The 16,515-nt window shown below is 35.7% G+C and overlaps 1 protein-coding gene across 3 annotated transcripts in view; it reads left to right on the forward strand.

Annotated features, from left to right (window-relative positions):
• KIF2A (kinesin family member 2A) overlaps nucleotides 1-16,515 on the forward strand; it is a 67,321-nt gene that overhangs the window by 20,576 nt on the left and 30,230 nt on the right. For 2 of the 3 annotated variants that reach the window (XM_082651172.1, XM_082651173.1), the window contains exons 2-3: nucleotides 13,655-13,749; nucleotides 14,252-14,371. In XM_082651172.1, the coding sequence (XP_082507298.1) occupies nucleotides 13,655-13,749; nucleotides 14,252-14,371 (215 nt within the window). Of the gene's footprint in view, nucleotides 1-4,777; nucleotides 4,858-13,654; nucleotides 13,750-14,251; nucleotides 14,372-16,515 lie in introns of those variants that run through there. The other variant, XM_082651174.1, reaches the window with a different exon arrangement.

Here is a 16,515-nt window from a genome sequence, read left to right on the forward strand (position 1 = left end):
CAAATGTTGGTTGGTTTGTTTACATTTTCACTAGTTAAGCTAGAACCCTAATCAGATAACTTATGATTTTAGAAATTCAGTTTTTATGTTTTCTTTACTAGTGGTTTTGGACACTTTTTAAATCCTCTCTTCCCCCAACCCCAAATATGCATAATAATATCAGGAAACTACAGTGATTTAAAACTTTTTAATGGGATCATGGCCCCTTTGTGACTTTTTTTTATTATCCGTGTAGGTAAATAAGGATGGAAATTTTCTTAAAAGCTGCATGATGGGCCCTTCTAAATGATAATTTTACCCAGATTGTTAGCGTGCAGTGTGGTTCAATCATTGCTGTAAAAACCCAACAAGACCTGAAATTCCCTGTCGGCCCGGAGAAGCTGGGCAGTATTGAATTTTCACATCCTTTTTCAAAACAATGGACATACGAGTTAAGACTTTGAAAATGTGTAGTTTGTTTACAGTATTAATGACGTTTGTCCCATTTTTAAGTTGTATTTTCTTCGTGAAAATTCTTAGCCGTACCATTCCCATTTTCCAGAATTCCAGCTTTGTATTTAAAGTGTAAGAAAGGAAATGCTAAAACTTTTAAATTTAGTTATAAACAGTAACATCTTAAATGTGATAAACCAAAACAAAAAGGTCTCTATGTTTGGCAAAGTCACATTCCCCAGGGATTTACTAAACAGCAACAGCACTGTTAACCACTGTCAGCTGAGGCATTATTTGTGCCCTTCTCTAATGGCTCCTTGTTCCACCAGAGCTGTTGAAGAAGGTGTGACGCTTACATAGTCCTCGTTAAGGATTCTTTTCATCACTGCTTAGATTAGCTAACAAAACCTGGATATCAGAGTTCGGGAGTGTGACTTCTACTGGATCTGCTGTAATGATCTCTGAAAAATCACTAGATTATTGTCTGTCCTCATTTATTGGTCAGTGGCATCTAGGAACATTGACATTTACTGTTGTAGAGAATATAAATAATAAATTATAAACAGCTTTGAGGTAACTGGCAAGACAAAATGTATGAATATTACTGTGTATTTAAAATTTTTCATTTTCCAAAGAATGCTCGTAGTAACATCCTTTGATTGTCATATTCTACTTTAAAGCAGCATTGTGGAAATCTCCATTTTTCCCAGTTTTTTTCCATTGGAATATCTTCATGTTTCTGAATGAGCATCCTTTTAATAAGTTGAAGAAAGAAATTGTATGTTTTAAAAGACAGCTTTAAAACAAACCTCCTTAGACAACAAAAGTTAATTAACGTAACACATTTTGCTATGACTCTACTTGGAAAGATGCACTCAAATTTGCATTCTACACTGGCACTGGTTCTTATAACTATACAGTTGATTTATTTTACTGGAATCAATATTTTATACAAAATTTAAGAAATAATAAGCCTATTTAAGATGGATTTTAATCACATGAAATGAAGTTTTAAGAGTTTTGAGGTTAGTGTGTTTTAAGAAAATTTATCAGGATTCTCTTCTGGTAGGAACTGACTTGGAAGAAAGTGCTTCTTTCAGATATTTATTTACCAACTACTTTGACTTGAGTAAGCATATGTATTTTACTCACCCTCTGGAAGCAACATCATGCCAAGCACTTCTTCTGAATGTGTGATTTTATAATTCAGAGTAATATTTAATTTTTTGTTCTTCCTAGTATGGGTGTTTATACTTTTCCTCTTAGTCCCTGTTTGCAGAGAGGAGAAAACTAGTTTTTATTACCGTTTTTTAAAAAGTCAGTAAAAAAAAAAAAAAAAGCCTTTCAAATTATGCAGTGGTATTCTGATTGAAAACTGAGGTTACTAAATGTTTTATCAAGAATAGATATACTAGGGCTTCCCTGGTGGCACAGTGGTTAAGAGTCCGCCTGCCGATGCAGGGGACACGGGTTCGTACCACGGTCCAGGAAGATCCCACATGCCTGGAGCGGCTAGGCCGGTGAGCCATGGCTACTGAGCCTGCATGTCCAGAGCCTGTGCTCCGCAACGGGAGAGGCCACAACAGTGAGAGGCCCACGTACTGCAAAAAAAAAAAAATAGATATACTAGAGAACTATTTATTAGCATATAATCTAGATTTGTTTTCCTTGCATGACTATATGCACATGAATGACCAGTGACTACTGGTTTATCCAAAGTTTGTGTAAAAAATTTTTAATATTTTTAGCTAATGATATTTATAAAGCATTGATTTTTGTCAGTGTCTTTAAATTTATCAAACTTTAAACAAAAATAGATATTAACTTCTAAGGGTTTGTAAATTGCCATTATAAACAATCACAATTCAAGTTTTATTTTCACTAATCATTTTAATTGTGTTATTCTTTCATGTTTCAGTTTTGAAAACTTTATTTGCATCTTACTATTTTAGAAATATGAAAAGAAAATTTTATGGAAACAGCTCAAGAGGGACTGATAAAAATAATGTTTACTTTTTAAGAAGACTTGTTGCACGTATGCTTATGTATACCTCAACTCTAGGGTAATCAGAAATAGAAAAAAAACATGGAGTTTGTAATCCTAGGTATGTAACAAACAGCTGCAACCTCTGTAAAAACAGCGTGGGTCTGAAAAGAATTGATTGTCACTTTTTCATATTTTTCCTTACCTTCTACCACTATATCCTTTTAATAATGTACATATATTTGTTAGCATTTTAAATATTCCAACTTTTAAATACTTGTAATGATATTTTATTAGTATTCTTGACTGCTTTATTTTAGCTCTTGCCTTCTGCATTTGCAGCCAAATTATACTTTATATGCTAGACAAGGTTTATGCCAGCCTAATTGGTTGCTGGCATTTCTTAGCCTCACAGCTGCTGTGATTCAGCTGTGAACTAGGAAACATATAATAGGATCCTGTTTTCAAAGACCAAAGGCAATTGTCAACATGTAAAAGTGTTTTTGACAGCTAAATAAATAGATGAGATTTTATGGCAAGTTAAATAGCACCAATAGCAATCTTAAGTAGCCGTCTTAATTTTAAAGATTAGAAAGTCCTGAAATATAGAATGCATATATTTGTTATTTTTGTTCACTGGGGCAAAGGTGGCTTGAATTCAGGTGTTTGTTCTTCTGTTCAATCATTTGTGGGGATTTTTCTTTTTAAAAAATCACTCGTCTTAATATTTACTAACAGATTTTTAAAATTTGAGATACGAACTTTCTCTCTTTGATTTCACCGTAACGAAAAGTTGAGGCTTAAATGATGTAAAGATATTTCTTAAAGTGAACTAAACATAAATGGCTTTGAAATAAAGATTATGATTTCAAAATATTTTATATATTTACATTATTTGATTTAGTAGATATTATTTTTATAAATTATCCTGACATCTAAATTTGGGGTGAAATTTACATTTCTCTTAGGTTTAACCATATGAAATTGTATTTTTTTAGGTTAAAATGGTCAAATATAGACTCTTGATTTTTTTCTTATAGTTACGGTGGTTCTCATATGATTTAATTATATGTAAAAGTCTGTTAGTTCTCAATAGTAGAAACCAAGAGGATCCTGTTTTTAAACAATACATTCATCTCCCACTGAGGTCAGGAATCTGTTCCTAAAAATCAGATGTTTTATGTGGAAAATGCTGCCTGGGAATCTGTTTGCCTTTATTTTAAATAGGAAAAAATTGAAACAGTAGTCATCAACCCAAACTTCCTAACCAATTTCAAAAATGTAACAGACACTATAAATTCACCTACATATAAGTAAAATATTGTAATGTTTAACAAACAAAAAATAAGGGTAACAAATCCATTTCATATACAGTAAAATCTTTTCTTCCATTATAATTGCTTTTTACCCATCCTCAATATTTTCCTTCAACATTTTCTTAAATATTTTGGGACTCATTCAACACTGGGGAAAACAGGATGAAATAAATATAAAAGGCTGTGGAAATACATTTAGGACAAGTACACGCTCTCAGGAAGTGGCTGACACTGAGTATTATGCCTGTGTTTTGTATCACTTTGATACTTGGCATGCTTTTTTAATTGTGATTCTGACCATCTATCAATTATATTTGGAATGTAACTCAGAACTTTTCTTTGCACACTCTTCTTTAAAATGCGAATTGAGTTTTGGCATGGACAAATATAAATCTTTTCCTATTTAAATATTGGCGAAAATATCTTACATTGAGAAATAATTTTTATGAAGTTTGTGTATTAAAAACCAAGAGGTGTTCTACTGGGAAAATGATTGGGAGGATGTTCTGCAGGATTTCTCTGTATTTCTCAAAACTCTTTGCAACTGTTTTTTTATTTCACTCTCAACAGATGACATTTTCTACACTAATTTATCTTTACAAGTAGGTTGAAGTAAAGCTGAAAACTTTTAAATCTGTCTCTAGATTTAAGTTTTAAAAAATAGAGTTTTGAAACTAACAGTTATCATTAATTTATATAATAGTGTTGATTTTATATTATAGTGTGAACTTAACAGTTTTCAAATCTCACTTTCATTTTCTGTGAACATGAAATAGGACTTAAAGATGAATTGGCACTTCTGGTCAAAATAGTATAATAAAGTTCATGTATTGGCATCCATCTGCCCCAGACATATAAGAGAAAACCTTTAAAAAGGAATAGTGAGCTCAAGAACAAGATATCACCATGGAGCAGAAATGGATCAGAAATACTGAGGGATGAGTGAAGCTGAGCAGGCAAGGTTTGACTCCTGAAGGATGACTCCTGAAAAATTTGACTCCTGAAGGATGATGGGGGACTAAAAAACAAAAAGAACCAGAGTCAGGTTCACTGTTTGAAGACAAAGACTTGTGGCTCCTCTTTAAAGATGCTGACCAAAAATTCCTGCTGATTTGCTTCCCAGAGGTAAGTTTATAGGAAATTTTCCTCCAAAGGAGGCAGTCCAGTGTCATTAAGGTAGAAATACAGGGGTGATACTCAGCCACTGTGCACTGGGTAAGTCATACCAATTATCTGTGGCTTTATCTGTTCTGATTGGTGATGTATCTCACCTTTAGAAACCAGTAACAGGATACCGAGAGTCAAAGAATAATAAAGAAAATTAGAAAAGAATTTGAACTGCACAATAACAAAAATACTACCTATGAAAATGTTTAAGATGCTACTAAAGCTGTTCTTGGAGAGAAATGTGTAGCTTTAATTGCTTATAAGGAAAAAGATAAAGATGAATGAGCTAAAGCATTCACCTTAAGAATTTAAGAACTAGCAAAATGTGCCCATAGTAAGTTGAAAGAAATAAGAAGGACTAAATGCAGTAATTAAGTATTTAATAACATATAGTAAAGGGGCTCAACAAACCCTTGTTGTTCTTGGAAAAGACAAAATTGACAAATCTCAGGTGAGATTTTATCAAGGAAAAAAAGTTGAAAAATTAGGAATAAGAAGTGATTATCATTACAGATGCCACAAGCATTCAACATAATTATGAAAAACTTTATGCCCCAAATGTGAAAACTTAATATAAATCTTCTAGAAAAATATAATTATCAAAACAGTAAAGAATAGAAAACTACAATAATCCTATATTAAGGAAATTGAATCATCTCACAAATAAAACCCTAAGCCAAGATGGTTTTAGCCAGTGTCTGCCAAACACTCAAGTTTCAAATAATTCTTATTTTATACCAACTATTCCAGAATAAGGTTGGTATGAGAAAGAAAAACTGCTGGCTAGTATTACTCTTGATAATGATGTAAAAATCTAAAACAAAATATTCAATGCAATTCTAATCAGAATCCTAACAGGTAGGGTTTTTTTATTGTTATTTTATTTTTGGAACTTGACAAGCTGATTCTAAAATTTATACAGATCTGCAAAAGACTAAGAAGATCAAAGAAAATCTTAAAGAACAATAAGGCGAGGCAGATAAGCAGAAGGAAGGGCTTTTCAAGAAGTGGTGCTGGAAAAATTTGTTTTCCATGGAGAAAAAATGGAAATTGTGTTACCATACACAAAGATCAAAATGACAGTGGGTTACAGTCCTGAATATAAAAGGCTTTGTAAAACTTTATTAAAAAAAAACTTTTTATTAGACTATAGTTGATTTACAATGTTGCATTAGTTTCTGCTGTATAGCAAAGTGTATCATTTATACTTATACATATAGCCACTGTTTTTCAGATTCTTTTCTCATACAGGTCATTACACAGGGTATTGAGAACAGTTCCATGTGCTATACAGTAAGTCCTGTAAAACTTTAGAAGAAAATATAAGAAACTGTCTTAATGACCTGAGTCTCAGGAAGAATTTTATGACATAAAAAGCCATAATTGAGAAATATATATATGTATTTGACTACATTAAAATTAAAAACTCGGTTCTTCCCTGGTGGCGCAGTGGTTGAGAATCTGCCTGCTAATGCAGGGGACACCGGTTTGAGCCCTGGTCTGGGAGGATCCCACATGCCGCGGAGCAGCTAGGCCCGTGAGCCACAACTACTGAGCCTGCGCGTCTGGAACCTGTGCTCTGCAACAAGAGAGGCCGCGATAGTGAGAGGCCCGTGCACCGCGATGAAGAGTGGCCCCCGCTTGCCACAACTAGAGAAAGCCCTCGCACAGAAACGAAGACCCAACACAGCAAAAATAAATAAATAAATTACTAAACTCCTACCCCCAACGTCTTAAAAAAACAAACAAACAAAAACCATCAAAGTCATCAAAAGACACCATAAAGAAACTGAAAAGATAAGCCACAACTTTGGAGAAAGTATTTGGTACAACATATAACAGAAGATTATTAGCAAGAATACATAGAGAATTTTTGTAGAGAAGTAGTAAAAAAATTAAAAAACACATGAAAGGCCCAAATGGCCAAAGGAACTCAAAATAGGCATAACCTCATTTAGTCAGAGAAATTAGAACCACAATATGATATATTAAATCTGACAGATACTAAGTATTATTGTGAATGTGAAGTAATTGCTAGTTGTATTGCAAATCTTTGCAGTTACAGTTACTATAGGAGACATCATAACGCTAACTAGAAAAGTTATAGATGTTCCTACTCTGTATTTCTTCTCATTGTATATTCCAGAAATACTTGTGTATTTGTATCAGTACACATGTATAGGAATGCCTACAGCACCATTTTCCTAACAGCAAAAACATAAAAACAGATGTCCATCAACAGTAGTAGAATAGATAAATTTTGGCATATTCGTATGTAGTGAAAATGAGTGAACATAAATGAGTAAACATAAATGAGTGAACAGCAACTTAAGTGAATCTCGGAAAAATAGTGTTGTCCGAAAGAAAGGTCTTACAAGTAGTGTCTATTTATGTACAGTTTAAAAATAGGCAAACTTTAAATTTTTGTGTGTGTTACATTTATAAATGAAAAAACTATAGAGAAAAGCCACAGTATGATTATCTCAGCTATCAGGGTATTGGTTACTTCTGGTGGAGGGGAAAAGGAGAGGGAGTGGGAGGTTCACTTAGGGAGGGGGACATACGGGGTTTCAAAGGTATTGTTTCTTAACCTGGCTCATGGTGGGTACACAGGTGTTTGCTCTGTTGTTTTTTAAAGTGTAGATGTGTGTATGATATAACTTACAATAAAGTCGATGGGGAATCAGAGTCAAAGGACAACAAATTAGGATGGAGTATAAGAATTTTCTCAAATCAGAGAAATAGGATAGTATTTGGAGGGCCACATGGAAAGATTGTCACAGGTTCTAGGGAAAGGTATTTCTAACACTGATTAGAAATATTTCTAACTCTGAGCTTGTAATTCTGTATCTGTAGTTGTCTTAATAACACCAGTGCATGATTGTAATTAACAGCATAGACTCAGGAGAAAGTATATCATTGTTCCACCACTAGTAGCATCATTTTCCCAGTCATCTAGGCTCAGAATTTTCCTATAATACCTATATGTTATTTATCACTAAATCATAATGATTTTTTTCCTTTGAAAAATCTCATATCTGTCCCTTTTTTTATTTTATTAACACCTTTGTTAACAGGTGATTACCATTTGGCTTTTGAAAAAATCAAATTGTAAATTTTTACTACAATTAAAAATGAGATATTTGAGTATCTCAACAGAGCCATATATAAAACAAACAAACAGAAACCTTTAAAAGCATATTGGGAAAATTCAGTCTTAGAAATTTTTTTTCAGAGACATCATTTGGTAAAAATAATAAAGCCTCCCATGCTGCATAGGTACTCCAGATATTTCTAGTTACCTGATCCCCTGGCAAAAAGCAAACACTTAACACTTCATTTGTTCATTCAGATCCAGTCTTTTTATTCATTTCTTATTGCTGGAATTTCACACTCATTTCTTTTTTTAACATCTTTATTGGAGTATAATTGCTTTACAGTGGTGTGTTAGTTTCTGCTTTATAACAAAGTGAATCAGTTATACATATACATATGTTCCCATATCTCTTCCCTCTTGCGTCTCCCTCTCTCCCACCCTCCCTATACCACCCCTCTAGGTGGTCACAAACCACCTAGCTGATCTCCCTGTGCTATGCAGCTGCTTCCCACTAGCTATCTATTTTACGTTTGGTAGTGTATATATGTCCATGCCACTCTCTCACTTTGTCACAGCTTACCCTTCCTCCTTTCCATATCCTCAAGTCCATGCTCTAGTAGGTCTGTGTCTTTATTCCCGTCTTACCCCTAGGTACTTAATGACCTTTTTTTTTTTTTAGATTCTATATATATGTGTGTTAGCATATGGTATTTGTTTTTCTCTTTCTGACTTACTTCACTCTGTATGACAGACTCTAGGTCCATCCACCTCAATTTCACAATTTGTATGGAAACACAAAAGACCCCGAATAGCCAAAGCAATCTTGAGAACGAAAAATGGAGCTGGAGGAATCAGGCTCCCTGACTTCAGACTATACTACAAAGCTACAGTAATCAAGACAGTATGGTACTGGCACAAAAACAGAAATATAGACCAATGGAACAGGTTAGAAAGCCCAGAGATAAACCCATGCACATATGGTCACCTTATCTTTGATAAAGGAGGCAAGAATATACAGTGGAGAAAAGACAGCCTCTTCAATAAGTGGTGCTGGGAAAACTGGACAGCTACATGTAAAAGAATGAAATTAGAACACTCCCTAACACCATACACAAAAATAAACTCAAAATGGATTAGAGACCTAAATGTAAGGCCAGACACTATCAAACTCTTGGAGGAAAACATAGGGAGAACTCTCTATGATATAAATCACAGCAAGATCCTTTTTGACCCACCTCCTAGAGAAATGGAAATAAAAACAAAAATAAACAAATGGGACCTAATGAAACTTAAAAGCTTTTGCACAACAAAGGAAACCATAAACAACACACTCATTTCTTGTTGGTTGAGTAAACTGGACTATGGTAGAGATAAGCCAACATTTTCTCAGTCCTGCCCTACTAGATGTCTAGAGCTTCATCTTAACTGGGGGATCAGCTGCTTTTGACTCTGCTGACTTGTGGCTTAAGGCTTTCTGGGTGTTTGCATTAGTAATGGAAGTTGTGGAGGTACCATTGTTGAGAAGACTGCTGATACTGGGTGTTATCTCCGTGATTTTCTTTATCCTTTTCCTTACTGATCTCTCTAAGGCTGTCCTTTGAGATTAAAGTCCCTGTGAAATCGTAATCTGTGATCCTAATACAGACATTGTCCCACTGGTCTGCCTCTCCTCACACACTTAGTATCAGTACACTAAGTCACTTCTCCCTCCTTAGGAATGTTGGAATATTGTGTTAGATGCTTAACAATAAGAATGGTGGTGTTGGTCTTGCCTTTTGAAACATGCATGTGCTTTTCTCTATTCTCATTATTGTGGTAGTTCTGTTGGGAATTGCATGGAGACCTCTATCTGTACTCTTCAACAACCTCAACCACAGCCTCTCCATTTCCTACTGGAAGTTATTCTTTATGGTAGTCCATTGTTCAAATGCATCTTCTTTGGAGTCGTTTCCTATTGATGAAATCGTGTCAATGTGTTATATTAAACCACTTCACTTTTCCCAAAACCTTTGTAGCAATAATCTTCTTGTCCCCACTAGTGGGTGTTACTGTTGTGAGGCTGCCAAGGGCGGTGCGGTGGGGGGGGAGTGGCTGTTGGGTCTCAGCCTCACTACTCATGTTATGGAGATGGTAGCTTCTCTTAGATTGTAATGCTGGATAGCAGGGCAGCTCATGGCTCTCTGGGGTCTACTCTCTGCTTCCATTACCAGTTAAACTCAATCTTTCTCTTGTTCACATCCTGTGGCAATCATAGATACACTGCTTGGATCCCCCTTTGAAAAAAACTTATTCAGCTTCAGGGAGTACATTTAGCTGACAGCCTCAGCTGTTAATATCTTCAAGGCTCCATAGTTTTTGAGCTGAGGCCTTGTGTTTCCTGGGAAACCTCCAGCTAGTGACTGAGCATGGTGTGAGTACTAGGCCCAGTGTGGCACTCCTCTAATGGTCAGTCTTTGCTCTGGAGCTCCCTGATGGGTTGGCCAAGACTGTCAGATCCGCATCAAGGTCTGAGGCTTTCTTTGCTCAATCCTGCTTTATGTCCCCTTTCTTTCAGAGGTTTCAGATAGGCATCATGGTCTGAAAGTTTTCCATGACCAGTCCTGTTTCCTTCTCCTTTTATCTTTCACAATAAACCTCTTGTCCTCATAGCTGTCTCAACATCTGCTTCCCAGAGGACCCAACTGACATATACTATTTGTACTGGTTATTTACCTGATTTCTGTCCAAATCAAATTTCAGTGAGCATTATCTGATTTCCCTTTTTTTAATCCTCTTCCTTGAATCCTCTCAGTCTTTTCCAGCTCATCGTTTCCCCACCCCCGACACTTGCTTCTCCTCTAAGGTACACTTAATCTGAGTAAATGGCACCGCGAGTTACTCAGTTGCTTTTACATTTGTCTTTCACATTTTAGTCCTTGACCCACTTAGAACTGTTTTGGAGGGAGGGAGAATACTGTGTGAGATAGGGATCAGTCAGTAAAACTGGAGAATTACCATAGTCAGGGATGAACGAGGTCACAGAGGTAATGAGGGGTCAGATCATGTAGGTCTTTGTTATATGACATTAAAAGGCCTTTGGAAGGACTTTGGCTTTTACTCTGTGTGAGATGGGGAGCCACTGGAAAGTTTTGAGCAAAGGAATAATCTGACTTAGTTTTTACCAGGAATGTTTAGGCTGTTCTATGGAGAATAGGCAGTAGGGCAAATCTGGTAGAAGAGAGAGAGTAGATGGGAGAGAATTGCAATAATCCAAGATCAAGGCCTTGGTGGCTAACAGCAAGGTGATTTCCGTGGAACTGGTAAGAAATGACAGTATCTGGGGGTAAAACTCGGGCATCATCATTTTATTTTGTAAAAAATCTCCCTAGGAGTTTCTGGTGCACAGTGAGGGTTGAGAGTCTATGCTACAGTTTATGAATTTTTACAGGGGTATTTGGAATTTAAGCCACACAGGCTTCTTCCCCATCAGCTTGATTTAGGAGAGAAGAGAAGCATAGTAATACTAGCAAGTGCTTTTGCATCTGACTGAGGTTCAAATCCGTGTTAGTTACTAGCTGTATAACCATGAGCTTCAGTTTCTTCATTTTAAAAAGGGAGGTAGCCACTTCATAGGTATGTTTGTTATGTTGAATGAACCAATGTAGATTAAATGAGCCAGTCTCTGACATATATGTGCTCACAAAGTAGTAGCTTAAAGAAAGATCTAGTCTATCATGTTGGTAAAAGTATTTTAAACTGATGATGCTCAGTGTTGATAGGGTATGGAGGAATAGGTCCCATTGTTGATGGGAATATAAATGGAGAGCAATTTTCAAATATCTATCAAAATTTCAATCTCCTTAACCCAGTATGCTTCTAGAAATTTTATTTATGAAAACAGTCACACCTATGTACATATACTCAGTGTAGCATCTTGTAATGGCAAACAATTGGAAACAATTTAAATTACTTCTAGTAAAGGAATAAATTATGATGCATTCCTTTTATAGAATGCTATGAAATTGTTAAAATTAATGTTGATCTGTCATGGAAAGGTTGCCAGTACATATTTTAGCTTTTAAAAAAGCACCAGGGCTTCCCTGGTGGCACTGTGGTTAAGAATCTGCCTGCCAATGCAGGGGACATGGGTTCGATCCCTGGTCCGGGAAGATTCCCACATGCTGCAGAGCAACTAAGCCCGTGCACCACACCTACTGAGCCTGCACTCTAGAGCCCACGAGCCACAACTACTGAGCCCATGCACCACAACTACTGAAGCTCGCATGCCTAGAGCCCGTGCAAGAGAAGCCACTGCAGTGAGAAGCCCGTGCACCGCAATGAAGAGTAGCCCCCGCTCACTGCAACTAGAGAAAGCCCACATGCAGCCACGAAGATCCAACTCAGCCAAAACTAACTAATTAAATAAATAAAATTTATAACAAAACAAACAAAAAACATAAAAAAGCACCAGTATTAAAGCTGAGAGTATGTACTTAAATCTTCAAAGTTTGAATTTTTAACAAGATTATATTTATTTCTTCTTCAAATTTTTATATGAGCCCATATAGAAAAAATATTGATTGACAGTAACTTCATACATAGTAATACTTATAAACTTATTAGTATTCATATTTTCTTTAAAGATACCGTATGCCTTGTTATTACAATAACATTGTTTTATATACTATATATCTGGATTTTAAAAAGATTTTAGAGCTGTAAATTATTCTAAGATAAATTATAGATGCCTCAAAGATTTAATTTAGGAAATACATATGAAAATTCCATATGTTCAGCATTTTATTACATAATATTGAAGATGCAGATATATAACAAATAATTCCCATTCTTACTTGACTAATAATCAAATGGGTGGGTAAGATGAAAACAGATGAAATAAGTGAAAAAATACACATACACACGCAGTACTCATACTCCTGTGTGTGTGTGTGTGTGTGTATATATATATATATATATATCTGTTGATCTGTGCGATGACAAGTGCATGACAGCATGTGCAATAGTATTTTTTGCAATGTTTATGATAGTAAAAAAAGTTGCACAAACCTAACTGACCATCAATAGGTATTAAATAAGTTGTGATAAACATAATGGAATATTATGTAAAAATGTAAAATATTTAAATCTATAGTTATTAACAGGTAAGATCCACAGTCTATTAGGAGAGGGAAAACAAGTTTAATACATAATATATAACATCTTCTCTGTATAGATGGTAAATACTGTAGTCGTCAAAGAAAGTAAGGAGTGGAATGGATTTAGAGAACATTTTTAATTAGTATTTCCCAAACTTTTTGGATTCAGATTCCTTTTCTTAATAATTTTAAAACAATTTGATCAATTGTACAGTATATGATAGTGAAATTTAAAAGTATTTGTATCTACATAGTATTAAAAAATTGCTTCATTAATTTTTGTTCTGTGTTCTTCAGAATCACTGTTGGCTCATAGTGAGTTCCTGGTCTTGACAATTGGCAAATTGATTTATGGTCCCATAGATAAAATTCATTCCCTAATCCTGAGAATCTGTGGAAATCCCTTGTAAGGAAAGTAGTATCATAGTTTTGTAAGTTTGTAAATTATAAAATTGTTTTTGACAGTATTTAGGAATACCATAATTTGTGACATTTTAAAAGTGTATATTTTATTCTCACTTAGGCCGAATACATCAAGCAATGGTAACATCTTTAAATGAAGATAATGAAAGTGTAACTGTTGAATGGATAGAAAATGGAGATACAAAAGGCAAAGAGGTATGATCACTGGGTTGAATTTTATTTCTAGTCTTATAATCAAGATTCTGAATATGAAACAAAACAGAAAACTGTATAGTTTAATATAGTGCATGTATCCTTTATCATTCTTGAAAAACTTGAAAGTGATTAAAAAATTTCACTGATAAAAAGGTAGATTCGGGGCTTCCATGGTGGCACAGTGGTTGAGAGTCCGCCTGCCAATGCAGGGGACACGGGTTCGTGCCCCGGTCCGGGAAGATCCCACATGCCGCGAAGCGGCTGGGCCTGCGAGCCATGGCCGCTGGGCCTGCGTGTCTGGAGCCTGTGCTCCGCAATGGGAGAGGCCACAACAGTGAGAGGCCTGCGTACCGCAAAAAAAAAAAAAAAGAAAAAAAAAAAGGTAGATTCCTCCTGCATATCTTATGTGATTGGACATTTATTCTCTGTGTATAAATTTATTTGAAAATGAGAGGTTAATTGTCCAAATTCACTCTCAAAATATATGCATTTTATCAAACAGATTGACCTGGAGAGCATCTTTTCACTTAACCCTGACCTTGTACCAGATGAAGAAATTGAGCCCAGTCCAGAGACACCCCCACCTCCAGCATCCTCAGCCAAAGTAAACAAAATTGTAAAGGTTAGTGATGCAAATTCAGAGCAGGGTGTGTGTGTATTTTGGTTTGAAATGGGACTGTGAAGAGTATGTTTAAGTATTTGTTTGCTTTTTTAGAAAAACCTTAATTCTTTCTGCCATCTACATGCGTGTATATACACACATACTTTCAAGGATTGAACAGTTATCTAATTCACAATTATGACGATCATTAGGTAAGATCCTAGAAATTCCATGCCTGATTAGGATTTTTCCTAAGACTAATTGTTTCTTAGGAGACATGGGTCGAAACCATTTGCTTGCTAATAATATTTGTTGAGTGAATACATATGACTTTGATAAAAAAAAAATGAGTTTCTTATTCATAATAAATTCCCATTTTAATAGTCTTTTGAAATAGTAATTCTGCTATTTACATTTATTAAAAAAATGGGAAATGACAGATTGTAGTGTAACTATTTCTGTATTATCTGTGAAGAATAATTTATCTATAAATTTTAAAACCATGCTATGCCCCCTAACAGTTTTATCTTCACAAAAATAAAAGGCATGTGATTTTTATTATTTTAAAAGATAATTCCTCTTCCTCTCTATTGAAATGTCTCTGTGTTAAAACTTTGTATCAGAATACAACTCTTTAAATCAGATAGTCCCTCGCAGTTGTTAAATGTGCAATTCTTTGTGTTCAAAATTCTTACTTCATGGACTTCCCTGGTGGCACAGTGGTTAAGAATTCGCCTGCCAATGCAGGGGACATGGATTCGAGCCCTGGTCTGCGAAGATCCCACATGCTGCGGGGCAACTAAGCCCTTGCACCACAACTCCTGAGTTTGCGCTCTAGAGCCCGAGAGCCGCAACTACTGAATCCACATGCCACTACTGAAGCCCGCGCACCTAGAGCTTGTGCTCTGAAACAAGAGAAGCCACCGCAATGAGAAGCCCACACACTACAACGAAGGGTAACCCCCACTTGCTGCAACTAGAGAAAGCCCGGGTGCAGCAACGAAGACTCAATGCAGCCAAAAATAAATAAAATAAATTAATCAAAAGTTCTTACTACATTGTTGATTTTATCTTCTACAAAGATTAATATGACATGACTTTAGCCCTATAGGAACTCACTATCTTGCAGGGAAGACATACATAAGCATCCACATATAATATGATATAAACTCAACAATATCAACAAAACATTGTGCTTTTTAAACCATGCATATGACCATAAGACAGATTTTCAATTTATATAAATTCAACATATTGAGAGTCACTGCTTACAGGTCATTAGTTAGTTACCCCTTGTTAGTGGACTGTTTTTCATACTTGGCTTCACAACCTTGAATGATCATCATAGTTTATCCTTCTTGGAATATAATTAGCAACTTTTGGTGTGCATTAGAATCACCTGGAAATTTTTTAGAATATATTGATTCCTAGACCCACTCGCAGAGATTCAGTTTTATTTTATCTAAAGGGTGGCCCTGGGATTTCCCTGGTGGCTCAGTGGTTAAGAATCCACCTGCCAATGCAGGGGACACGGGTTCGAGCCCTGGTCCGGGAAGATCCCACATGCTGCAGAGCAGCTAAGCCCATGCACCACAACTACTGAGCCTACGCTCTAGAGCCCATGAGCCACAACTACTGAGCCCATGTGCCACAACTACTGAAGCCCACGTTGCTAGAGCCTATGCTGTACAAGAGAAGCCACCACAATGAGAAGCCCTGCAGCGAAGAGTAGCCCCCACTCTCTGCAGCTAGAGAAAGCCCACCTGTGCACAGCAATGAAGGCCCAATGCAGCCATAAAATAGATAGATAGATAGTTTTTTAAAAAAAAAGGGTGGCCCTAGCATCAATATCCTTTTAGCAGTACCCATCTGATTTGAACGTGCAGTTAGCACTGAGACCCACTGCATTATTTGATATCTTTTTTTTAGGTGAATAAAATAAAGTCTTGGTAAATAAATAATCGGACCAAAAACTTGCTGCCCTATCTATGCAATGTTGAAGTCTTTGAAAGTCTAATGAAACCTTTTAGTAAAAACCGACAGTGTGCATTTCATAGTATTTTGATGTTTCAGTTTAACAATGGGCTGTAAGTTGTCTAAAACTAGTATTTTGTTATTTACCCCTGACATCCGGAGATGAAGTGTATTACATGATTTTGGCAGGA

Source organism: Grampus griseus (assembly GCF_964374135.1).
Source record: "Grampus griseus genome assembly, chromosome: 3".
Lineage (NCBI taxonomy): Eukaryota > Metazoa > Chordata > Mammalia > Artiodactyla > Delphinidae > Grampus > Grampus griseus.